The sequence below is a fragment of the Nymphalis io genome, chromosome 27, assembly GCF_905147045.1.
Source record: "Nymphalis io chromosome 27, ilAglIoxx1.1, whole genome shotgun sequence".
Lineage (NCBI taxonomy): Eukaryota > Metazoa > Arthropoda > Insecta > Lepidoptera > Nymphalidae > Nymphalis > Nymphalis io.
In genome coordinates this window covers 5,965,509-5,992,902 of record NC_065914.1, presented here as the reverse complement: position 1 = coordinate 5,992,902, position 27,394 = coordinate 5,965,509, and the positions used below count along the sequence as shown (strand labels likewise).

General features: G+C 34.0%; 3 protein-coding genes across 9 annotated transcripts in view; 1 reads left to right on the top strand and 2 right to left on the bottom strand.

Moving 5' to 3' along the window:
• LOC126778838 (uncharacterized) overlaps positions 1 to 2,057 on the bottom strand; it is a 227,626-nt gene extending 225,569 nt beyond the window's left edge. Inside the window, exon 1 of the mRNA XM_050502538.1 lies at positions 1,470 to 2,057. The gene's annotated coding sequence lies outside the window, so the exon portion shown is untranslated. The remainder of the gene's footprint in view (positions 1 to 1,469) is intronic.
• Positions 2,058 to 5,398: 3,341 nt separating this feature from the next.
• Positions 5,399 to 18,199, top strand: LOC126778874 (uncharacterized). 2 transcript variants are annotated; one of them, XM_050502609.1, is made up of 10 exons: positions 5,399 to 5,540; positions 6,517 to 6,543; positions 7,320 to 7,514; positions 8,433 to 8,594; positions 10,546 to 10,578; positions 14,400 to 14,546; positions 15,477 to 15,707; positions 16,226 to 16,276; positions 17,041 to 17,141; positions 17,797 to 18,199. In XM_050502609.1, exons 1-10 carry the CDS (start codon positions 5,498 to 5,500, stop codon positions 18,169 to 18,171), a joined length of 1,365 nt encoding a protein of 454 aa, XP_050358566.1. In that variant the 5' UTR covers positions 5,399 to 5,497; the 3' UTR covers positions 18,172 to 18,199. The 2 variants fall into 2 exon arrangements, with proteins under 2 accessions (XP_050358566.1, XP_050358567.1); XM_050502610.1 differs by lacking the exon at positions 5,399 to 5,540 and adding an exon at positions 5,829 to 5,943.
• A 922-nt stretch (positions 18,200 to 19,121) lies between these two features.
• Positions 19,122 to 27,394, bottom strand: part of LOC126778806 (P protein-like) — a 58,576-nt gene continuing 50,303 nt past the window's right edge. For all 6 annotated transcript variants that reach the window (XM_050502490.1, XM_050502493.1, XM_050502491.1 and 3 more), the window contains 9 exons: positions 27,249 to 27,387; positions 25,839 to 25,974; positions 25,144 to 25,241; positions 23,908 to 24,009; positions 23,411 to 23,504; positions 22,768 to 22,910; positions 22,016 to 22,126; positions 21,236 to 21,377; positions 19,122 to 20,731 (listed from right to left, as the gene is read on the bottom strand). In XM_050502490.1, the coding sequence (XP_050358447.1) occupies positions 20,553 to 20,731; positions 21,236 to 21,377; positions 22,016 to 22,126; positions 22,768 to 22,910; positions 23,411 to 23,504; positions 23,908 to 24,009; positions 25,144 to 25,241; positions 25,839 to 25,974; positions 27,249 to 27,387 (1,144 nt within the window). In that variant the 3' untranslated portion in view covers positions 19,122 to 20,552. The remainder of the gene's footprint in view (positions 20,732 to 21,235; positions 21,378 to 22,015; positions 22,127 to 22,767; positions 22,911 to 23,410; positions 23,505 to 23,907; positions 24,010 to 25,143; positions 25,242 to 25,838; positions 25,975 to 27,248; positions 27,388 to 27,394) is intronic.

Genomic DNA, 27,394 nt, shown 5'->3' with positions numbered 1-27,394 from the left:
CCAATGTCTAAGGGCGTTTGGTGACTACTTACCATCAGGTGGCCCATATGCTCGTCCACCTTCCTATTCTATAAAAAAAAAAAAAAACTAAATAATCTCCAAGTAATAAGTAACAAAAACATTACTTACTACAGACAAAAATATATACCAATAATACTAAAATGTATTACACAATTGTTTAGGTCTGTTTAATAAAAAAAAGAGTACAGAGTATAAACATTAAAAAACATGAATTAGAAGAACCAGCACAAATATCAGTTTCTAGCATTACTTTTATGAACATAAATCTATTATTTATAAACATATTTTATAAGCTTAAAATCAATATACAAAATCTCCATAATTATTATAATTCATGATAAATTAAACTTAAATTTAAAAACCTTAAAATGCTGCAAAGTATACACACAAGTCTATTTATGCTCTAAAAAAATGTTGCAACACACAAAAACAACAAAACGAAAAATCTAAAGGTTTTTTATTTTTTTCCAAAAAGGCATGCCTACAATTAAATTTTAATTTCATGTAAGATATTAAATTTCATATATATATGCCATTACTAAAATATCAAATAAATCAAAGAAAACGAACATCAAAACTCTGACATTTACACACAAACATTATAGATATGTAGATAATTTGACTACTATTCCGAGTATACTATTGTATAGAACTGAAAACTTGTTACATTAGAATAAGGTCTAAGGTTATAGGCATCATAACTTTACACTAGGCCCTTTAGGAACAGAACCATAAACATCAATAAATCAGGCAAAGAGAGTATGAAAAATAATCTTGTTTATGAAACTAAAGCAATTAAAATTGTGTGACATACCTAGTATTAAATAAAATAGCTTTTAATATGAAATTTAATATCCTAAAAACAAATATGTATGCGGTTAAGTTACAGATGGCTAAGTAAGAATGTAAGTAATGCAATATGTAAGAAACTTGTTTTCTGTTCAGGATTTCTAAGACTATATTGTAGGGACAGAGGTAACACAGATTTCAAATTACTGAATTTGAAATCTGTGTTATTTACTACATGTATATTAATTCCATATTTAAATTATACCTAACGTTTTTCTTCCTCTGACCACTGAAAAAAAATACCCATAATGTGCTTCTTTTGTGAACTACAATAGTTTATCTATTTGTCATTAAAGCATTTTTTATCTGTATTAGCCTTTTATATGTATCAAACAACAATAGTAGATTTTTAGCACTGATAAAATTTATTCACGCGATCGTAAATGTAGTATCATCATTTTTTTTATTGTAGTAATTGTTATAACTCCGTATGCAGGTCGAACACTGTTTAATTATTCAACGTTCGTGATACGAAAGTATCAACTATATTATCAGGTTTTAGATGCTAATTATTAGGGAATTTTAAAGAAAATATTATAATAAATACAATACTATAGCTTATAATTTAAATACGTGAAGGTATGTTATTGTTTACTAACCTTTTTCTCGTCGGATTTCCTTTGTAAAATAATCTAAGATTCAATATCACATCACTTCGACATCAGAAACAATATTGCACTGCAGTTATTAGAAACAGATGGATTATTTGAATGGGCAGCATTCGCCCGCGATATTCGTGCCGGCACTGTATTGAACCGAACCTTTATGAAACCATGGGGAAAATATGCATTTTTTATTATCTATATCGATTTCGAGCCCGCCACGATCAACTACGGTCGAAAAGTCAACGTAACGGTAGTCCAGTGGAACAGGTTCGTTTTTACAACAATATCACCCACAAGCACCTAAGTAATTTCATTAATAACATCTAAAAATCGATTCCACAAGGTTCACGACTATTCAAACAGAAGACTGCCGCAGCGTGTGAAATTCATTATTTTACTATCTAACGGCTTGATACCGCACGTAAAACAAGATATTTAATCGGGAACACTTTTAATTGGCTATAATTTCTCGAATGTATTGAAACTATGGCTGTACACTGCAATTTTTCGTATCATTTTTCTAAATACAATGGTTGCAAACAATGACCAAATTAAAAACACGCACGACCAACGCTTGGCGAGCCCGCGATGACACTAAACTTAGTATAGATGTCGCGGCACTCGTAGCCATTATGGAAAATGGCGACCGACAGGAGCCGTCAAAATACATTAAACTAATATATTCTTTACTACTTTTGAAATAAGAATCAAATTCAATTACATTTTGTTATATTTTAAAAACTATTCGATCGTATAAGACGACTGATTTAAAGAGCTTTAACTGCTGGTGACTATGAAACGAATAGAAGCACTATTTGTCTGCTCACATTAAACATGAGATGTTTTGTCTCTTCCCCTTCAATGTAATTTCGAACAAATATAAACTTTATAGTACGCTTGCGCAAATTTTAAGGTATTTATATTGTTATGCAATAATGAACTTTATACAATAATAACATTACAAACATATTACTTATAATGGTCCTTTAAGAGTCAAAATATACTTTATCAAATAATGTTACGTGCACTTTCGTCAAAGCCTTTACGTTCCTTCCGAGGAATAAGATTGTAAACACTAACACTCCAGACTTCTACTGAGAATTTCTTAACAGAAAAACCCAATCATTTTTGATTAAGCTCCTGACTAAACTAAATAGGCAGTTATTTTAATGTAACGCCGTTAGTTTTTTTATGAAATATATAGGCGCTAATGGGCCACCTGATGGTATGTTGTCTTCGACCAGATATATTAGTTTGTAAGAAAAAAATCCATTGCCAATGCGCCACCAACTTGCCTGTAGTTACAGTGGCTTATTCACTCTTCAACCCGGAACACCTCAATACTAAATATTGCTGTTTGGTGATAGAATATATGATGAGTGATTGCACAAAGCCAAGCACAATTATAGGTGTTTCTTTTTCATCAAAAACACCGCGAAGTCGGTCAGTATAGAAATATAAATATTTACATTGTCATGCCTAAAAATTCTGTGGTATCGTTTATACCGAGACGTCTATGGCGTAACATTATTAGATTGATTAAGAAATTATATTCTATAATATATAATATAAATCCGATATAAAAAGAATCATAATATTAGATATTTCTAAGAAACTGGTCCTCACTTCTGGTGACCCAAAAGCTGGCGCTAATTTAGCCCAAAGGCTGACTCTAGCGGTGCAGAGGCAATAGTGCCGGCTTCTTGGGTACAATGCCACAGAAAAATCTTTTAGACGGCGTGTTTTTGCTTCAAATTTGTAATGTGTAATTTGTTCTTTTTATTTTCATTTTGTATTTTATAAAAATGTCTATATATAAATAAATTATATAAATAGGAGATATAAATCTAAGTTATTAATTTTAAATCAGTTTAGATTAAGTTATTATTTTAGCAAACAATACAATACCACAAATTCCTTTAGTATAAAAACTTAAATAAATCAAAAATAGAAAACTATCAAAAATTTACCCTAGTGGAACGCTCGTGCGAATTTTTTAATACAACTCAGTGTTGTATTAAAAAATTCGCTTTCTGGCATTCGTTGAAACTTGTTCGGATCTTTGAATTATATATGAGTTAATGAAATTAGGAACTATCAATTCAACACAATAAATCTTGTATAAAACCGTTTTTGTGTATAACACTCCTATTAATTAGTTATTTCGCATAATAATTCAATAGTTTACTTTTTTAATAGGCTCTTGCGAACCCTTTTGAATGATCATTTTACATAATTAAGTTAAATTTACTAACGACCGGTTCAGAATGTAAATTCTATTGAGAGGAACCGGCGAGAAACTTTGTAGTTTTAACAATCGTGCATGGAACGAATACTAACTCCACACATTTTTATCATCTATAATCCTTTAATATGCCTAATTAATCAAAGTTTTCTTTTTTTTTATAGAATAGGAAGTCGGACGAGCATATGGACCACCTGATGGTAAGTGGTCACCAAACGCCCTTAGACATTAGCATTGTAAGAAATGTTAACCATTGCTTACATCACCAATGCGCCACCAACCTTGGGAACTAAGATTTTATGTCCCTTGTGCCTGTAATTACACTGGCTCACTCACCCTTCAAACCGGAACACAACAATATTAAGTATTGCTGTTTTGCGGTAGAATATCTGATGAGTGGGTGGTACCTACCCAGACGAGCTTGCACAAAGCCCTACCACCAGTAAAAATTTAAATTTATCAATTAGCAAAGCTAAGCGTCATGCGTCAGGCGATGCAAAAGTTGTGAGTTCGTGGACCTTTTTGACCTGATCCTATCCTTTTGTCCTCCCCACTCCTATCACAAGCTTTACGCTTAATTGGAGGGGTAAATAGGAATGTTACTAACTTCCTTAAAACGGGTATTGTTGGTTTACACTTCTCTTTCAAAATTATGTTTGCTTCAACCGATTGTGATGAAACTTGGATGGATGTTCTAGGTAAGTAAAAAAAACAAAGATATTTTTCTGTACGTTTGATTTTCAAATTCATTCTGTGTAGAGTCTAGAGAGAGAGAGAGTCTAGAGAGAGTAGGTCTTCTACCCGTGCGAAGCCGGGACGGGTAGCTACTAAAAATATAATTATACAAAAACATATTTGATACATATACAAGCGTAGTGCCATCTATTGATATTATTAAAAGCTTAATTATGAATCAAAGGCGCTGATTGCAAGCTCAACGCCATCTATGATTTATTTTAAAAGTTAAATATTATCAAAGTGAACATAATAAGAAGTTATTTTTAATTTAGTTCTCTGATATATGAAAAGATGGCGTTAAGTGACGTTCAGAAAATTAAAATAATTATAACTTCGTATGTAATTTTATTATATTAAAACCTAATAATACATCAATTAGCAATATAGGGTCCTGTGAGTCACATTTGATTCGTGGTAACTGCTTAAATACGTGTCTGATGTACGGATAGGGAATTTTTTAATGGCCATTTGTTACACTTTCCAAACATTTTCATATTGGATTGATGAATTTACCCGAAGAAATTAACTTTAAAATAATTTCATCTAGCTATAAAAAGAATTAGCTTGACATTCGTTTACAAATTAAAACAACAGGTTTCAAATATCTATACTTGACAAGATGAAACCAACTAGGATTGCAGGATGCTAAAAATAAATGATTCGCTTTCACTTCAAACAATTTACTTATTGCCTCACCTTAACACTATTATATATTTTTCATCCCAAGTATAATGACGACAAACCAGAAAAACTTATTTATTAAATAAAACCTTATCTCTTACATAAGACAATACGACAAACGGCTGTTTTGATCGGATTTGAACGGTTGTTCAAATTGCTTACTAGCAGCAAAAATTCAACATTAATACCGACATGAGTATACATAGATTATAACTATTGCCGTCACATAACTTATTCATCCCCCCCTTCCTTCCTCACACAAACATCGCCCGCAAAATATATTTATACAATTATTATCCTGTTAAATTTTGCGTACTTCAAATCGAAAGTGCAACTACATTGATTGTTCTGATCCATTATGTTTTCAAAATTATATTTAATAAATTTGTTTATTATATTTGGTAAGTTATTCTTAATTACTTGAAATAAAATAAATGTGAATATAAAATAAAGTTGTGTCGAAGAATACTATGACTAATGCGAAGCCTGCGACAGACAAATGACTGTGCAACACAAAATGGTTATTAAAATGTTTTATATAATTTGTGTGTTCGTCATGTGAAGTATAGATCTTAAAATATCGATCGTTTACGTGCAAAAACCATTTTATAATTGACTGTAATTAAAATCAGGGGCGGATTTGTCTATAAGGTGCTTCAAAACTTGGTGTCATTTTCAGTAGTCGTGTCCTCTGTGCAACCAAAAATTAACGTTAAAAAACTGAAATATATGTCCATGAGTATTCTAATTATTAAAAAAATCAGCTGGTGTGAGGGCAGCCTTCTTAGGCCTAGGGCAAACAAGGTATGAAATCCGCCCGTGATTAAAATTATAAGTACAGTAAATTATAAAATGATCTTTTGAAGTTTCATTTTTAAATTAAAATGAAAAAATTCGTATGTTATAAATGAAATAAGTAAAGACCTCATTAAGTTTTTGTAAAAAATATTCGACACGATCCGCGCGCCATCTATTATAAGTTGAATTGTTGGTCTAGTGGTTAAATATGGGTTCAAACCCCAGGTCGGACCAATAAAAAGTTATTAGGATTTCTGTCCTCTAACTCTCATGTTAAGCCATTAAGCCGTTGGCCCTACGCTTGAACTATCGTGTAGTGTCGGATATGTAGTAATAGAGAGTGCTCCTGTGTTGCGTACACAATAGTGCTCTGTAAAATGTCCAGGGTAGTTGACTAGTCTCCCTTGAGATTGGCCGTCATGGCCGAAATAGGTCAGAAGATCATAAGTTGATGGTACAATCCATGGAACATCACTCAAGAGCCAAAATACCTTCCCAGATAGACAAAACCCAAGCAAATTACTTATAAAATATATTAATTTTGAAATAATAATATATTACTTGTTTTTTTTTTTTCAGTGACTTGTACGTACACATCAGACAAAGGTAATATGATCGATAATAATATTTCGTGAGTAATTATTAATTGAATTCGGTTGTTTTATTTATAACAGGAAACAATTTGTATCAATTATTTATTTGAAGCTCATCGAATATGGAAAACTTTGTGAGGATACCTGCATGTGTCTGCACTAACCAGCATTGACCATGGTTGAATAAGCTATATGCAATTTTCCTTAAGAGAAAAAGAGATATTTAAGTTCTAATACACAAACTTTAAATGTTTAAGGGATTGTTTAGCAGGAATACAGATTCGTAATTGGGCTGGGTGCTATCTGATCACACGCCGTTACATAGTGAGAAGTGTAAATCATATTACCTCCGTCAATATGCCACCAAGCATGTTATTACACTGACTAACAGCCCCTAATCGATTCTCAATTAAAAAAAGGATTGCTATTTAGCAATAGCAACTGTTGAGTACGTGGTACAAGAATGGTTAGTCTAGTGATCCAAATCCGAGGTCGTGGGTTCAGGCCCCAGGTCAGGCCAATAAAAAAAGTAATTGGGTTTTTCTAATGACATTTTTGACGATTCTCAGTCCCGGAGTCTTGAAGTTAGAAGTGTGAAACCGTTGATCCGTATTGCCGTCCCATCACAGGATAACACAAGATTATGAGAGTGAGGGAATAGACAGTGCATATGTCCAGCGCGTTGGCTAATCTCTCTTGAGATTGGCAGCTGTGATCGAAATCGGTCAGCAGTATATCATCATCGCCAACAAGACTTACAAATAATAAACAGTTTTAATATGTTTTCAGATAAATTAATAATACAAATAAATGGCGAAGTTACCAATTTGATGAATCCTGTTAATCATGGTAACGACACATACATAGTAGATGTTTACTACGACTACGTTGAAAACAAAACAATGCAATTTACATGCAATTATGTAAATGTTCCCGGTAAATATCATTATATGAGGTGGGTGGTAAACGAGATCACACTCGAAGGTATGTGCTAAATGCAGATTATAATATCGTAACCAATTATATATTTCCTTAATCCCAATAATAATAAACGCGAAATTTTATAAGGATCTTTAATCCACGCCAAAACTACTGAACAGATGTTGATGTAACATCTTATACTGTACTAATATATTGTATGATGCTTGTACCGAAAACCTCAAACCTCTTATAGCACGCGGGTGAGCTGTGGGTAACTATTTAATATTTTGAATGAATGATATGAAGTATGTGTATTGTTCTTTTAAATAATATATTAGTATTATTTCTAATATCTTACTTATGTCATTATTTTCTGAAGTAATTAAATGTTTTTAAAGCATGAAAATAAAAGTAAAGTACGGTAATGTTCTGTGAATGTCCGTTTCTCTTACTTCGAGGAGAAGGTTTGGTGTTTATTCCGTTGTGCTGCTCCAATGCGTTAATGGATAAGCGTGTGACAGATTTTCAGTGTATTTAGACACAAGTAACACTCACGATGTTTTCCTTTACCGCCGAACACGAAATGATTTTTAAAAAATAAAATATTAATTGTCTGCGATAAAATCGTGAATATATATTTACTATCATATTCGGAGATAAAGGGACTTTGATCGGGTTTGGACTCATCAACTAGGGGTCACGTCGAGAATTTATTGATGGAAACAACTAACACAGACAGATTAGACCTTTTAAAATGATTGTCCATCATGGAACACCATCCAGACCAGCCTATGACTCAAAATCCCTGTAATATATATTTTTATTGTGAAGCTAACTGCAAATGGAAATATGCATGCACACAACTAAGTACCAAACTATAAATCGATAGGAAGAGACAATAAAGACACGGACACACCTGTGTGTACATGTTGTGGGTAGACAAGATAATATATAAAAATTATAATAAAAAAATGATTTCAGATAAATGCGTAGCAGAACCTTACAAATTTAATGACAGCCTAATTGTATCCTGGAGACCAGCACCTTCATCTACTCTAAAATGTATGATCTACGTTGGAAATGACTACAATGATAAAAATTGTACAATAAAGGAACAGATATTAACAGCTATTCTAAAACAAAGTAAGTAATTTGCAGAATATAATGAGAAATACACATACACATTGTAATTAGTGTACACTAATTACCACTATCGATAGACAATCGATTGTTTATCGATAGTTAAAGTGTAAACAAGTGACAAACAACAACAACATCGATACACTATCGATAGCTCACCATGAGTAATACTATTGATAACAGCAATAGTATCGATAGTATTGCAACACTAATCACTACAGACTGTCACCTCCTAGTAATCCAAAAGGTCGTATGTCAAAGTATGTCTTTGACTCCTTTTTAATAAAAAAAAAAAAACATATTTTGTTAAGCTTTCTAAAGATCTCAGTAAATCGATGTCATAGTATAAGTGAAATAAACGTTTTGCTGGGCTAAGGCCTCTCTTCTGCGCTCTCTCCACGCTGCTCCATTGCGGGTTGGTGGAAAACACATGTGACAGAATTCAAGTGAAATTCGACAGATGCAGGTTTCCTCACGATGTTTTTAATAATATTATAATTATTTTTTTACGATTTAATTAGTGTTGCTGTATTAGTCGCCATTTGATTTAAAATTTTATATATGTTATTTTGATTTATATTATTTTTTTTTTACTACGGTGAATGTCCTGGTTAAAGTGTTTAGTGATAAGATGATGGAGTAACTATTTCAATAAATAAATAAATAAATAAATATACTTGAGATAAGAGCGTATATATGGATTATATCTTTATGTTTTTTATTATAATAGTGAAATTGTATATATATATATACATATATATATATATATATATATATATATATATATATACATAAAAAAAAAAATCCTGTTACAAATTTATAGAAAAAACACGCCGTCTAAAAGATTGTCTTGTGGCACACCCACAGACCGTGGCGTGACCCAGCCTTTGGGCTAAATAAGCGCCAACTCTTGGGTCACCAGAAGTGTGATTAATTCTTTAAAATTCTTTCATTATCTTTGTCTGTGGTAGGCATTAAGTATATGTACATGTTATACTGGTGGTAGAGCTTTGTGCAAGCTCTACCACCAGTCATATCAAGTCTACCGCAATATTCTACCGAAAAACAGCAGTACTTGGTAGTGCTGTGAAATGTTAACCATCGCTTACATTACCAATGCGCCACCAATCTTGGAAACTAAGATGTTATGACCCTTGTGCCTGTAATTACACTGGCTCACTCACCCTTCAAACCGGAATACAACAATACCAAGTATTACTGTTTTGCGGTAGAATATCTGATGAGTGGGTGGTACCTACCCAGACGAGCTTGCACAAAGCTCTCTACCAAGTTTTACAAATTCATTTGTTTGTTTTACAAGTTTTACGGAGTTACTTACGATCATGTTGCCTAACCTTTTAACCCAAATTATCCCCGTCCCGTCAACGTTACTATGAAAATATGATTCATATTAAGGAAAAATGATGAACTTATTCCATAATTACTAAATAAGTAAATTTAATTATTCATTTTCATATACAACCGATTTAATGTAAAATATTACCAAGCAAAATAGACCCTTATTGTATTTTAAAATCTAGGCGATTATTGAATTTATTGAATATTTATATTAAACATAAAATATTGGACATATTGTTTCCTGTACAATATGGAAACAATATGTCCAACATGAAGCGGTATGAAAATGTAATAACACAATTGAAGTGTTATTTTAAATGTCTCACTGCTGGGATTGCTCTAAATCTGAGGAGGTTTTGAGCTGATACCATCGCGCTATTACAATTTTTTATTTTGTTCCCGGTGAAAGAACCAGTGTGCAAGGGTCATAACATCTTAGTTCCCAAGTATGGTAGCGTTTACAGCACCAATGTCTATAGACGGTGCTAACCACTTACCACCAAGTGGTCATATGCTAATCTATTTTAATTGAATAAATGTTTTATTGACCATGACGAAGTAGTTAAAAAGTCTTAATGTTTTTTTATTATTACAGATGGTCAAGCTGGTATTGGTCGAAAGCTTAATTGTAAGTAGTACACTTAAATACCACCCTTATCATTACCGTTTCATCATCATCATTTATATATATTTATATAATATATATATTATATACGTATGTTTTAGTGTTTATGTTAATCTCCTAAACATCTGAAATGATCTTATATAAGAAACTGACTACTGAAGAAATAATAAATATTTCATTATATATATATATATATATATATATATATATATATATCTTCAGTAAGAAGTCGGGATGAACAGATAGTACTACCTTATATATACATCTAAGTAACTCGTTGGTCTAGTGGCTGCATGTAATTCTTTATATTTACTTTTATCTATAATATCTAAATGTTTTTATGGTTCATATTTTTACTATATAATAAAATAATAAATAAATAGAGCCAATATTGTCTATTGGCGGCGGTTACCACTCACCATCAGGTGGCCCGTTTGCCAGCCTGTTGTATCTCCTCATAAAATCCTCCCGATTTCAACGGAGTCCTAAGCCGAGGTCCGGCCTCACAGGAGGCACCCTTAGGACGCCCGTCTCTCTTGAGCCCTGTGTGGCTCCCAACATCCGGCTGAGTTAAACTCGCCCATCCCGCCCGGTGACGCTGTAGAGGCCAATAAGGCCAACAGTATTACTCACTTCGAAAAAAATAAAAAAATAAAAATCCTCATAAAACTTAAGACGGATATAACTAATACAATACGATTTATTTTTAATACAAAATATTTTCACTTAATATACATAGGTATATAAATTAAACAGAAATAATAATAATAATATCCTGGAACATTTTTCACACACGACCATCTGATCCTAAATTAAGCTTGTACAAAGCTTGTGCTATGGAAACCAGACAACTGATATACTGCATATACTAGTTTTCTTTTGTAAATACATACTTATATAGAAAATTACACCCAGACTCAAGACAAACAGACATGTTCATGCACACAAATGTCTGTCCTGGGTGGGAATCGAACCCACAACCTTCGGCGTGAAAGGTAAGTATCTACTTACCACGCCAAACGGCTCTCGAAAAGGCTCACTTTACATAAAGATAATTTAAAATAACGTTTCGATGACATGCTTTAACTAAACACACATCTCTAACGTTGACAAGTGATATGGGTCGTACTGTGCGGTACAGGTTATGAGCCTGAGGCAGTTCCTAATTAACTTTAAAATTAAAAAAAACCCCAATTGTATAATTTCCACCAACCCGCATTGAAGCAGCGTGGTGGAATAAACTCCAAACCTTCTCCTCAAAAAGAGGAGAAGAGGCCTTTAGCCCAGCAGTGGGAAATTCACAGGCATCACATGTTACGTTAATTGTATAGGTGGTGTCTACGTGATCGCGTTTCGTTTGTTTTAAAATATGAAAATGGACCCGTCCCATTGGTTTATAAGAGTGAGAGGTGAGACTGACCGCCTCGTTGGTCTAGTGGCTTGATATAAGGCTGCAGACCCGGAGGTGCTGAGTTCAAATCTCAGGTCGGGCTAATAAAAAGTTATTGAGATTTTCTGCCGAAAATTCTCAGTAGCAGCCCTGAGTCTGGAAGTTTGTAGTGTGTACACTTCCCGTGCTTTGGAAAGCACGTAAAGCCGTTGGTCCTGCGCCTGAATTCTTTCCGGTCGTGCCGGATTTGAGACGATCGGGTTATGAGAGTTGATGAATAGAGATTGCATCTGCGTTTGCGCACACTCTTGTGTGTAATATGACCTGCGCAGTTGGCTAATATCTCCTGAGGTTGGCCGCCGTGGCCGAAATCGGTTTAGAGGAAATTAAATACGTATGTATGTATGTATGAGTATTTTCAAACAACCTCATTAACTACCCGTTGCAATAATATGTCAAAACTACAAAAAGTACAGTATAAATGTCTTTCTTCAAGTCTTTCGACCAACAGTGAACGGCAAAAGGCTGAAAAAAAAGTACTAAAAACTGTCCGTCTATTTTCATTATTTACTCGATATCTTTCACAAGTATTCATATTTTATAAAAACGACTTAGCAAATAATGCATTATCTTAGAACAAATTTGATTACCATACAAAAAATTACAGTCAACCTTAAAAGATAGACATATACGCATGGGTGAATTACGCGACATATACCAGCATAGGCTGAACGCTTTTTAATATTGATCGTATAAATCTGAGTTGAACTTACATTGGAATTCTATATTTCTGAAACTGTTCATTTTTTAACTTCGTTTTGTTCCTATAAGCTTTCAATCATCATCATTTTACAGACTATCATTTATAGGTAGCTAAAGTTTCAACCAATTCACCTGAACAGTTATTTTATAGCAATTTTATTGAATTAGTGTTCAACGTGATTCTTTAAATTGACATAACTTTATTATTCATGAACCGATTGAAATAAAACAAACAATTAATTTTAAGTGAAGTTAGCTACAATACATGAGTGAAAACCACACTCAAATTCGTTAACCGATTTCTAAGATTAGGGTGCACAACAGATAAACAGACAAACAGACAAAAATTCTAACAATCATTGTTTTGGGTTCTATTGCGTTGATAACGGCCCCCGGCAATAGTTCATATATCTTCAATATACAGACAGCGATCAGTTACAGGTTTATTATATGTAAAGATAATAATAATTAGTTTAATATTTAACAATTTAATATTTATACTAAAATTACTAAGTAACGGTTTCGTAGTATTATTGTAATTAGCTTTTATTATGAACAAAACAAAAAATAAAATGTCCATTTATGTAATTCAAACATGTTAAATATAAACTAAATATTTTGTAAGTGTAACTAACCACAAAAACCTTCCAATATCTATATTTTACATTACACACAGGCATAGTGCGTCTTAACAAATAGCTAGGGCCTTGAATATCGCAAAACAGACAAACACAACCATCAAGGACGTCTGCGCTCAGGTGTCTGGCTGCGTTCGGGTCGCACTCACATTGTCATCGTCGTAACTTTTAAAATATTTGTCCAAATGGCACAGTGTAAAAGACAAAGTTTATCATGTATATCATATTATTATTATATCTACTTTAAATATCAAAAGTGATAAAATTATTTGTTTCGATAATAATCAATTTGTTAATACAAAATGTGCATTTTGGAAATAAATATAAAATTTTATTGTATTTTCGATTCACTATTTTAGCGATAATGGCTCACACATAATATATAGATATATACTGTCACGGACTTTTTTGTAGAACTATTTAAGAGATACATTTCCATTGCACATTATATTCGTATAATTCTTACGGTTTTTGGAGCGCACGCCAGAATGGCTCGCAAATAGGAGATTTTTTTCCGACAAACGTGACATTTATCGCTATATTTTAGCCAATTCAATCAATAGCTGTTTAAATTATAGCCTATATGTGTTTCTGATGTATATATGATTATTGTAGTTTCATTAAATACATTCAGTAGTTTTTCCGTGAGTTACAAAATTCCATACATTCGCGTTTATAATATTAGTAGGAGTAGCATGTCGGTGACGCGAGCCGAGTCTTCCCCTACGATAAACCAGCGCGACGCGCTTAAAGATGTTTTCACTTAAAAAACACATAACTTATTTATTTTATTTATTTATTAATCCTTTATTGCACACAATTTACAAACATTTAGTAACATATAATAGCAAGTGGAACATATAGTATGCAAATCACTTACGGTGATCTCTTCCAGGCAACCTCTGTAAAGAGAAATGTTAATGTGCTTTTTTTAGTCAGGATCACTAATCGGGCATAGTGTGCGAACAACTTATACTTAAAATTTATTGAGCTTAATACATATACAATTTATACACAATTATATTATTTTTTAGCAATTTCAATATCAGGTCTCAAGACGTCCAATATTTTAAATGATAATAATGACGTTATAAAATATAAATTCAATGATGGCGATAAATTAAATATAACCTGCAAGTTCCAACACAATGCAGGATCGTTCTATATTAAATGGTTAAAAGGTAAGTTACAATTAATCTCTCAAATCAAATTAATATAATATAAAAGTTTTACGAAATATTACGAACAAATCACCGTACTAGGTCGAAGAGATTTATGCTAGTCCGTCTAGGTAGGTACCACCTACTTATCAGATTTTCTACGGCTAATCAGCAGTACCTAGTATTGTTGCTTTCCGGTATGAAGGGTGTGGGAACCAGTGTAACTACAGGTGCAAAGGTGGTGCCGCATAGGTGTTGTAAGGAATATTTCTTACATCGCCAATGTCTATGGGCGGTGGTGACTATTAAACATCAGGCGGCCCATTTGTCCGTCCGTCTATTTATTTTGTAAATAATAATAACTTAGGTATATATTTTCTTATTTTGGACCGACTTTATAAGAATAGCCAACCAACCTTGGGAAATAAGATGTTATGTTCTTTGTGCCTGTAGTGACACTGGCTCACTCACCCTTCAAACCGAATACAACTATACCAAGTACTGCTGTTTTGTTATAACATAAAAAACAGCTCTTTTGTACTCCAATTAGCATGGAGATGGTTTTGTATTTGTAGTAGTGAAACACACAACACACTAAAACCGAAGTAAACCAGTTTCAACTAGACACCGCGTATCTTTACTCTCACATAAGTAGCGTTAGAAGCTACATTTTGTTTGTTCCTTTCGGTAATAAGTTTTTAGTAATAAGTTCATATTTTTTCTCTCTTTCCCCCATATAAAATGTAAAGAAGGAAAAGAAAACTTACGAAACAAGAAAAACGTGAATAATTAAGAATTCAATTGTATTTAATTAATTACCTAAGTAACTTAATTCTCTTTGAATAATCGTCGGTAGGATCTCCGTTTCGAACCGTCCTGAAATTTAATTTAATATTTATTTCAAAGTGAATAAAGTATATTTTGATTAATTCTTCAATGAACGAATTACAGATGGCGTTGTATTATCTAAAATAAATTCATTCCCCAAACAAATAAACCGCTTAGATACAGTCATACATTTAAATAAAGAAAACAACAAATCAATAATCCAATGCAGCGTTACAGAGAACACTACAAATATAAGAAAAATTCATAAAAATAAAATAATTGAATTAGTTTATGAATCGGAAGATGAAGAAAGAAACTTCACTACGGAAATGACGAGCAATGCAACAGATAATGGTATGTTTTATGTATTTGTAATACTATAGCCAATTCCAATATCAGAGAGAGTAGAACAAATCTTATATTTACTTATTCCATGTATTATGCACACATAGTTTTTATCTGAATATATATATATATATATATATCTTTATTGCTAATGCAATACTATTCAACTTAACTAATTGTTAGGAATATGTCAAAATTATAAAAAGTACTAAAAATTGTCTATGATTTCATCTTGATATCTTTCATACATACCACGTTAATGTCCACGTCACGCACCATGTTTTATTGGTCTTTAATCTCTGTTTAAACATCTATATACTATTAACGTAGTGTCACTGAGTGAGACACGCGGCCTTGAAGTGGACTGTCAATACCTACTAAATCATGTGAAAGATATCAAGATGAAATCATAGACATTTTTTTTTTCTTTCGACATATTTCTGCGATCACTTTTAACTATGAGCTTATATCAAATTTTTATTTTAACATCTGCTACAAAACTAATTTGAAACGAATACCTATTTTAGCCACATACAGCTTCCAGTCTAAAAAAAACCTTGAAGACAATAACATGATATGTAAGTATAAAACAAATCATTTCGAGGATAAGACAAGACTACTGGTGGTAGGGCTTTGTGCAAGCTCGTCTGGGTAGGTACCACCCACTCATCAGATATTCTACCGCAAAACGGCAATACTTGATATTGTTGTGTTCCGGTTTAAAGGCTGAGTTAGCCAGTGTAATTACAGGCACAAGGGACATAAAATCTTAGTTCCCAAGGTTGGTAGTGCATTGGCTATGTAAACCATGGTTGACAATGCCAATGTCTAAGGGCGTTTGGTGACCACTTACCACCAGATGACCCCATAGGCTCGTCCGCCTTCCCATTCTATAAAAAAAAGTCGTATCTGTAAAGGTATGATAAACCTGGTTACTTAGTAGACTCAACGGTCACAAATATTCCACCGGGTCTATACCAAGGCAGACGCAGTGTACAGCGCGTGGTTATGAAATAGAAAGGGTTTCCCATACTAGCGAGGTCTCTTGTTAAGTTGGAGGCCATTCTCAAGTGCACAAGTGTGTGCGCTAACTCTTTTTCTTCATAATCCGATTGGACGGAAATTCGACACGATCAGAAAGGGGTCAAGTGCAGGACTACAGGCTTTTCGTGCTTTAAGAGACGGCGAGATTTTGAACACTTCGAAATTCTGGACTCCAACCTGCTACTAAGCTCGACGGAAAAGAAAAAAAAAACCTTTTTTTGATTCGATCGTAGATTTAACCTCTGACCTGTGGACTAGAACGTATATAAAAGTATAATTTTTACTTTATTTTTTACAGATTTAATAATATTTATAATAATCGCGGTCATAGCGCTGATTATAATTATGATAATTATTGTATTAATAATAAAGCATTATAAGAATAATAGGGAGAAAGAGGTACGTAGTTTTTCTTTTCTTCTCTTCACGAGATCACACAAAATATAATCCACTGTTGTTTGTACTGCTTCGTCCATGTTAAGGCATTTCGTTTTGGGTAATACTGATATCTATATGGCTGTTCGTGTAATTAATTTCATCCTAAATGATCTTGGTAACCAATGGTCATTCTTAAGAGAGACTAGCCACCTGTGCAGGATATATTATGGAGCACAAGTTGGTGCACCCGTGTTTATGCACTGTTTTACTCTCATAATCCGATAGGACGGCAAATCCGACACAACTGGAAATAGTTTCTAAAACAGGCTTTATTTTCTGATGCACGGAAATGTACACACTTCAACTTCCAGATTACAACAATATTTATATATCCTGTATGAACATCAACGAATACTAACTCCAATCTCTTCTATCATGAATATAATCCTATACTGTACAAAAAGTCTTATTTATTAAAAAATATTAACAACGATTAACAAAAACAATTAGTTTTTGATGTTTATCAAACGAATGGTTGATGAGTTCCCAAAAAGTCGTTTCAGGTGATACGTTACCACTTAATTAACTCTACTTAAAACTTGAATTGTTTTTAACAGACAGGAGTAAAAGAGAGAAGAGTAAAGAATATACTTCATTTATCATATTTGTTTTCCAGGATGAAAGAACTTTACAAGGCAATTCATCAGAAATAAATCAGGAACTCAAATGTTCAGATACATACTCAAATCCGGAGGACGGGCTAACCACCATGAACAACACAAATGCTGTATACAGTGTCCCATACAAGGGAGTCGTTTATACTACACCTATTCCAAAAAACCTGCGAGAGGTTAATAAAACTGAATATGAAAATTTGAGGGTGAAACATAAAATTGCTCATAACGTTAGAGAAAAAGATTACGAAAACGAGATTAATTACAACACGACATACGCTAATTTTGATAATAAGAATTCAAGTCAGTACTCTAATACGTTATGTGACGGAAATAATGGATCCGAAATGTACAGTTATATAGTTGTCGATAAATAAATGGTTATATAGATAATATTATTGTAGTATTATATAAACCGAGATGGCCCAGTGGTAAGAAAGCGTGAATCTTAACCGATGATCGTGGGTTTAAACCTGCTTGGGTTTAAACCACTGAATTTTCATGCGCTTAATTTATCATCGTGAACATCTTGAGGAAACCTGCATGTTTCTAATTTCACTGAAATTCTGCCACACTTGTATTCCACCAACCCGCATTGGAGCAGCGTAGGGAAATAAGCTCCATCCCTGGCCTTAGCCCAGTAGTGGGATTTTCACAGGCTGTTACTATTGTATTATTAGTGAATTTTTTTTAAACAAAAATACTACTAATTATTAAAGTAAAATCTCTTTTTTGAGGAGCTTGACAGTTTATTGTACAACGCTGCTACAATGCGTTCGGTTGGAATTCTATGTGGCAGATGAAGTCGGATTTACATCCGATTTCGTCGCCTAGAACGAGATGAAATATAAACACAAAATAAGCACATTTTTAAAAGTTTCGCTTAGTTTGAGCCCGTAGTTTCGTAATTTACTTTAAATAAATAATAAATAAACAAAGAGCTTTTACTATGGAAACCAGACAACTGATATACTACATGTACAGTATTTTTTTTCGTTTGTAAATAAATACATACTTATATAGATAATTACACCAGACTCACGACATACAAACATAATCATGCACACAAATATTTGTCCTGGGTGGGAATCGAACCCACAACCTTCGGCGTGAATGGCAAGTATCTACCAACCACGCCAACAGGCCCGTCAATTTCGGTAATCGGTATTTTATCAGTTATTATTTATTAAACTAAAAGTTGAAAATGCCTTTCATTTAGGTGATATTTTAATGATCGCAATGGTTTCCATTGCGATTGAGAAATGGTTGCATTAGAGTTACTTAGCGGTACGGGTTTTCATGATTACCAATAAAAAGTCCATTTATTCGAAGAACATATTTATTTCATACATAATATTTGTGATATGCGCTAAAATTTATTTAGCCAACATTATATTTTTCGTATAAAATAATATCGATTTCATTAAAACATTGCTTATGTTATAATAATACTAAATCAATTTATAAAAAAATAATACATAGCACAAATACGTTCAAAGGTGTGATGGTACCACTTACCATGTACAGTCAGCCTTGAAAATGGCTACCATAATCAGTGTTTCTTTTTTGTAACCTTTTTAGGACGTTTAAATTATTTTCCATAAAAAAAATCAACAAATTGTTCTATAAAGGCGACAGTTCATTAATTATCCGCCAGGGGCGCTGTACGGCTTACATATACATTTTTCATCAACGCAATTAATACAGGCAGATAGATCATTTGAATCTGTCAAATTAGACTTCAGTATATGGATATAACCTTTACAGATGTAATCAAAATAATATTGAAACGTCTTTTGGACAACCTGTATAGTGTCAAAGTATCAATTCGAAAATATTAAATTTGATAAAAAATTATAAAAAAATTCTAACATCCGCTAGTGATTTCCTGTACAAAATGTTTTTTTTTATGTCAGTTTAAAAGTTTAAAGCACTTTTGTGATGCAAAATCAATTATTTGAATGTTTAAATAATATAATAATACGAATAAATGTTATATTTATAACAATATTTATTTCTTATGAGAACTATAACTACGAAGAAACAAAAATAAATGTGATGCGATGCGTAAATATTTGTCGTTAGAAAAACCACTCACCCACGTGTTTCATGGAACACGTTCTGATTGGCTGATACTTATACATTAAAATTCCAATAGCAGGCTATATATTTGAGGCTGACTGTACTGGAAATCTTTGTGGTGTAACTTACTAGAATTAACTTATTATTTTAAAGAATACTCGACCATTTAAGTTTTGGACCCATTTTACATTATAATATAAGATATTATTATTATTTTATTTTATTTGTAAGACTAAGATTAATTTAATATATTTACCAATTATAAAAGTTTAAGTACTAAAAAACAGAGGAACTAAGAAATACTGTGTCGGTTAAGCAACAGTAACTTAAGTTGCTATGAAGATGGGTGACCGCTTTATATCTGGTTTTATTTTACAAATATATAGAATATAATTATAATTATTCCGTAAAACATAAAAATAAAATATATAATGTATGTGTTACATACAATTATATAAATTAAAACTAATATTTTAATGTAATTATTCGTGATGTCATTGATAATCATGGATTTAAAATTGACTAATCATAATAAAAATAAAAGACGCCATGTTTAATATTAAATGTTTTTGACAGCTGACAAATAGATAAAAAAGAATTGATTTCGTTTTAAATTAATTTCAAGGCAAATGTCAAAAACGAAAAACATGCGTTTGGATGAAAAATATTTAAATGTTCAATGCCAAGTAAAAAGACTGTGGCATATCAAAAGATATATGGAGGCGACGATGAGGTTCCCCACCATAATGGGGAACCCGATTTTGAGGAACTCCATGAAGGTGAACCGGTAACCGTGCTGCTCCGCGACGCCTGCGCAGACCACGTTCGCACTTGCGCCGATGAGTGTACCGTTGCCTACAACAGTAATTGTACAATTTGAAGTTGGATTTTATCGAATGTAAAATTGTATGAAATATGAAAAAAGGAAATGTCCCAATGCTGGGCAAAATATCCTCCACGCAAGATGGTTCGAAGCGTAGTCCAGTACTGTTATTAGGGTGCCCGTTGGTGGACATGTGAAGGAAATCCTCCACACGATATTTTCCTTCACCGGCGAGAAATTTCAACCATTATTTACATTACCAATGCGCCACCAAACTTGGCAACTAAGATGTTATTTCCCTCATAGTTACACGGGTGTTAAATAAATCATTGTTTTTAACTGGTTTTAACCGGTAACAATTTCTATCATATATATCATATCATATCTTAAATTAATTAAAGCAACAGAATATTTTTAACGTGTTTGTACATAATAAAATATGAGATTTAAGACTAAGTGACGCGTGATGTGAATATTTGTTCAAGTCATCTTAGAGCAAAGTGCAGGCGATCGTGGACCTCAGATAGGATAGTTACCTCCGAGACAGGCGCCGAAGCTGAGGGCCCAGGCCAGCGGCGCCAGCGGCAGCGCCAGCGAGTTCGCCAGCGCGCCCACCACGCGCACCATCATGGTGGTCAGCGGGATGTTGTCCACGAACGCCGACGCCAGCCCTGACACCTGCGGCCAACCGGAATTATACATAGCCTGCTCCAGCACACACATTCCATACCATTCGCTAATAGCGCTCCTGCATTATGCACTACAAACATTTCTTGATTTATATATCTTTAACAAGCGGAGATGGCCCAGTGGTAAGAACGCGTGAATCTTAACCGATGATCGTGGGTTCAAACCCGGGCAAGCACCACTGAATTTTCATGTGCTTAATTTGTGATTATAATTCATCTCGAGCTCTACGATGAAGGAAAACATCGTGAGGAAACCTGCATGTGTCTAATTTCACTGAAATTCTGCCACATGTGTATTCCACCAACCCTCTTAAAACGCTATTTTCTCAAGAATACAAAATCCATAATAACCATCCATATTTAGATCTGATTCAATTATGTCATCCTAATTTATTGGTTTTGGTGAGAATCCCACCCAACCCGGTCCTCCCCCCAAAGGCTCGGGTACCTTTCTAAAAGATTCTAATGCATAGAAAAAGGTTCGAATTTGCTTATATAATTACTCGCCCTGCCATCAAAATAAGCCAATACTCGTAAATATTTACTGCTTAAATTCCTTCCTAGCTAGCTAAGCTAGTTCCGGCTCCAGCTCTTTCCAAATTTTATGATTGTTCAAAGGCGACTTACCCATAATATAAGCATTATCGCTACGGATAGCCTTGATTCCTCGCCGACTTTCAATATGAGTGATTCTGTTAGACTGCCTATCCAGGCTATTAGGCCCAATTTTGATAACACCTGGAAATAGCAACAAGATACAACATAACTGTTCTCTCCAGTTTGTCGTCAATATCGATATCACTTCAATAAAAATGGTAGTCGAGCACCACTCGAGAACTGATATTTCCACCGAACAGTAATATTTTATGCCATCCGCTGTGTTTGATGAATTAATCACATTGTAAGAAGATATGTGCCACTCGCTTAACACGTATTCTACCACCAAAAAGCAGTACTTAGTATTGTTGTGGGCCGCTTTGAAAGGTGATTGAGCCAGTGTAACTACAGGCACGAGGGAAATAACATCCAAGGTTGGTGATGCATTGGCGATGTAGATTAAATATGTCTCACAGTGTCAAAGTTTATGGGCGGTGAGGTACATTTACCTAATTCAAATAATGAAAAAAGATAATTTCTAAAACAAGGGTTTTTCTTATATCAATTACCAACCTAATTATGGCATAATGTTAAATTTCCCAAATTCTTAAAGTAATTGTATAGCCCAGCGACTTTGCACGCTAGTGAGGGGGGGTTAGGTACCTTCTGTACACCTGACACCGGGTATTCAGACTTCACGGTCATCGATTGAGTAGTTAAGACGTGAAGGTGTAACAATCGAACAAATTCTTTCGCATATGTAGTAAGGATGTTAAAATTACCTCCATTAGAACGAATAAGGCTGCAAAGAACAATAATGTGGACCACTCCACTCTAGCTAGCACCGGTTCCAGGTCTTCCCGCTCTGCTAGAAGTAGCAGAAGTATGGCTCCGAGTAACGCCGTCCAACCCAACGACAGTCCCTCTATTTACATTAAACACTTATTTTAAAAAAGGGTTAAAATAAAAGTCTTGAGTATTATTTTAATAGTTGATAAAATTTTCCGGACCGTTTTCGGTCACGGCTGCCAGTGTCAAGATAGATTAGCCAACTGCGCAATATATATTATAGTGTACAAATGTGTGCGCAAACACAGGTGCACTCTCTCTTCCCTAACTCTCATAATCTGATAGAAGGTAAATTCGACATGACAGGAAAGTGTTCAGTCGCACAGCTTGAACCCAAGACCTCGGACTAGTTATAAGGGCGCAGATCCCGAGGTCCTAGATTCAAATCCTAGGTCGGATCAGTAAAAAAAGTTATTCAGTAGTACTGAGAATTTTTGACAGAAAAACGAGCCCGGAGCCTGGAAGTTAGAATGCTCTACACACCCGTGCCTTAGAACGCACGTAAAGATGTTGGTCCTGCCCCTGAACACTTTTCGATTGTGTCGGTTACACAATGTGCTTGAAGGTTATGCTTACGTAGTTCAGGTATGGCATGAAGAAAGAATACAACGACTACGAACGTCACGCAAATCGTTGACTTCACCAACAGCTGCATATCTCTGATGCGGTACTGGAAATTGGAAAATTAAAATATACTTTTTTGAAAAATAAACACTTGTTAAGACTATAGACTTTACTGAGAGGAACCGGCAAGAGACTTAGAAATTACTAGTTCACAATAATTACTATGTTATGTAAGATAAAAATGTTCCACTGTGTCAAGTCTCTTTGGAGTTTATTCGACTATACTGCTCCAATACGGGTTGATGGATACACATGTAGATTTTAATTCGATACATACACATTTTCTTATAATGAAAACGTAGAAAATTAAGCACATGAAAAGCCAGTGGTGCTTGGTTTGAGCCTGTAGTGTTCGGTTCCACTCATTAATATTTTTTATTATATTACAAATCAGTTATAGTTAAATAAGTAGCATAAGATTAAAAATAGGCTTATTGCAGCAAACGAACCTTTTGTTTCATTTGAGCGAGCGTTGAAGAAAATAGCGGATCACACTTGGATTTCCCACTACCTGCCTCGCGTTTCATGAGCGTGGTCTGCAGTCTCTGCACCTGAAACAAACAGCCATTAAAATGAGACTAATTTCATTTTTTTTATAGAATAGGAAGGCGGACGAGCATATGGGCCACCTGATGGTAAGTGGTCACCAAACGCCCTTAGACATTGGCATTGTAAGAAATGCCAACCATCGCTTATATAGCCAATGCGCCACCAACCTTGGGAACTAAGATTTTATATCCCTTGTGCCTGTAATTACACTGTCTCACTCAACCTTCAAACCGGAACACAACAATAACAAGTACTGCTGTTTTGCGGTAGAATATCTGATGAGTGGGTGGTACCTACCCAGACGAGCTTGCACAAAGCAGTAAGAAAGCTTTACCACCAGTAAATTAAATTTATTTTAATCTGTGTTTAGAAAATCACTACAAACGATTCATCGTGATTTGGGTGTGTCAAACCAATTTTTTATATACTAGATTTCACACGTGTGTTTTCAGCTATTTATATACAAAAAAAATGTCCTGTGTCCTTCCTTGGACTTACTATACCAATTTTTTTTCATCAATTACACAAAGTAACACACCAACAATGCATATTATATAAAAGTTATCTGGTAACTAAAATTAAATGTTTAAATAACACCCGACACAAAAACAATCTTCTAAAAAGTGTTTGTGCCCATTTCAACTTTATTATAAGTATCTAGTAATATTTGAACACCATCGTATTTCGGTCGAGAGACCGCAATTTTAAATCAATCGGACGTTTGAAAGTTGAAAAAACCCTTGTATCAAATAGGATATGTGCTGATAATCTTGAAACGCCTGAACAGATCTTCATAATTTACAGCTAATTTAAAGAGAAAAAACACCGCATCAAAATCGATGCAATCGTTTGGGAGCTACGATGCCACAGACAGACAGACAGATACACACGTTAAATTTGTTACTATTTACGTGGGGGTTAAAAATTAATATATTTATATATATATATATATATAATTGGTAGATCTGGGTGAGATTAATAAACTTCTACGCAGTAATACAGTAACAGCTTGTTAATGTCCCACTGCTGGGCTAAGGCCTCCTCTCCCTTTTTGAGGAGAAGGTTTTGGAGCTTATTCAACTTCAACTTTTACTTCAACGCAATTTGATCGAAATGGAATTTTTGGTATTAACTACCTTTTTCTCAAGCGCTCTTCTCACGATATCTTCATCTCTTGAATAAGACGAGAGGGATGCTGCGGCTCTCTTCCACACTCCTATCTCTTGACGCATCTCTGTAATTTATATACTCTCATATAAAAAAGAAATATAGTATCGAAAGAAATTTATCAATTCCTTTTTAAATGTTTCATCGGATAAATTAAGTCATCATGCTCTTTTGTACCTCTGCTGGTTAAATATACTCTCACCTCGAAATTAGGAGGATGCTGCACACTACTCCATGACCTCGATCTATCTGTAGATTTGTGGATACAGGTGTCAAAATATTAATGGTGCTTGCTTGAATTTGAAACCTTGATCTTTGGTAAGATCCTATCTATCCAAGATGAGATTTTTCTTGGTAGTAGTACCATCTGTATAGGTACCACCCACTCACCATATATTGTACCGCTAAACAGCAATACTAAGTATTGTTATTACGGTTTGAAGCGTGAGTGAGCCAGCGTAATTGCAGGCACAAGGGACATAACATCTTAGTTCCCAAGGTTGGTTGCGCATTGGCGATATGAGGAACGGTTAACATTTCTTACAGCGCCAATCTCTAATGTAACGGTGGTGACTTTCCATCACCATTTGCTCGTCCGCCTACCTATTTTATAAAAAAAAGGAAAAAGTTTTATTAAAATCGACTTGGCACTTATGTTACTCACCCACGATATCTCTTGGCACGCTATGTCTCAACTTGTTCATGTCCCGGAACATGAATCGTAGTTGTATGTATGTTTGCACACACACGAGCAGGATACCGACACCCATGTGTAGAGTGAATGTTGTGAAGTTAATATTCTGAAAAATAGTTTTATTATATATTAAAAAACCAAACTATATTATTAACTGTCAAAAATAAAGAAACATCTTGGACTTGAGAAGAACGGTTAAAAGAAACGTGGCATAACTTACTTTTATTACTACATATATATGGTAATAATAAATAGTCCATATTTGTAACTTTAAACTTTGAACTTTAAATTTTTGAACGGCCTGGTGATCGTTTCATTCCCAAGGCGTGCTATTATAGGCCTTTTGGCGTGATTTTCCCATGGCCATTTCACGATGAAGATTGTGGGTTCGATTACCAACAGGACAGGCATTTGTGTGCATGAACATGTCTGTTTGTTCTAACTGTGGGTGTAATTATCTATGTAAGTATGTATTTAAAAAAGAAAAGTAGTATATGTAATATATCAGTTGTCTGGTTTCCATAGTACAAGCTCTGTCCCAATAATGTCCCAGGATAATATAATATGTATTTGTATCTATAATGTCGTTAATTTTAAAATAACCACTCAACCTTTGACGGTTTATATATATTATATTACCTTCATCTATTCATAAATTATAAATTACAGGAAATAAATACATTTTACCACAAAAATATTGTACTTATTTAAACTTAAAAGTACACATACAAAACGAATTACTACTAGGGTTTTAGCAATATTGAACTTAATATTGTTACTCAACATTCTCAGAGTACTTCAGTAATTTATCAAACTAAGTGGTCAACATGCCATTGAATGGATCCTATTCAGAATTATTGTGCAAGAGCGCATTGAATGACGCCAATGAACGATTATTTATGTATCTGCCAAAGCACATATGTTAGTTTTGATTGGTTCGATTGGAAAATCAGAGGTTCATTTCATCACAGTATAATTATATATAGACGATATACGAAACTATACAAACAGTTTCACCAAGAATTACCAATCTGTTATAAACTCTGTGGGAAAGCAGACAATTACAGTAAATCGGCGAAATGTAGGAACACTGTAAGAGATAATAAACATCCCTTATCATCAACGTGCCACCAAGCTTGGGAACTAAGATCTTATGTCCCTTGCGCTGTCCTGTAGTTACACTAGTTCACTCGCCGTTCAAATATGGCGGTAGAATATATGATGAGTGGGTGGTACCTACCCGGACGGGCTTGCACAAAGCCCTACTACAGCTCTACTACCCAATAAAAATAGATGGCTCTGCAGTATATCTTCTTTAATACCGTTCAGCTGATCGGCAAAGTTAAATTATTTGAACTAAATAAATATTATAATTCTCACCGCGTGTAACACAGACGGATGGCTCGCTATGATTACATTGGGGGGGTCCCCAACGGGTGTGGCCGCACCACCCACGTTACTGAAGATCACCATCGACATCAATACCGGTACAGGGTTCAGCTGCATCACTTCACATAATCTGTGGA

What these genes read in the sequence shown, in the direction of transcription:
- LOC126778874 (XM_050502609.1), top strand. Translation starts at nt 5,498, where the DNA reads ATGTTTTCAAAATTATATTTAATAAATTTGTTTATTATATTTG. An exon ending in AAATTTGTTTATTATATTTG is followed by an intron (nt 5,541 to 6,516) that starts GTAAGTTATTCT and finishes TTTTTTTTTCAG; the next exon opens with TGACTTGTACGTACACATCA. An exon ending in TATTGGTCGAAAGCTTAATT is followed by an intron (nt 10,579 to 14,399) that starts GTAAGTAGTACA and finishes ATTATTTTTTAG; the next exon opens with CAATTTCAATATCAGGTCTC.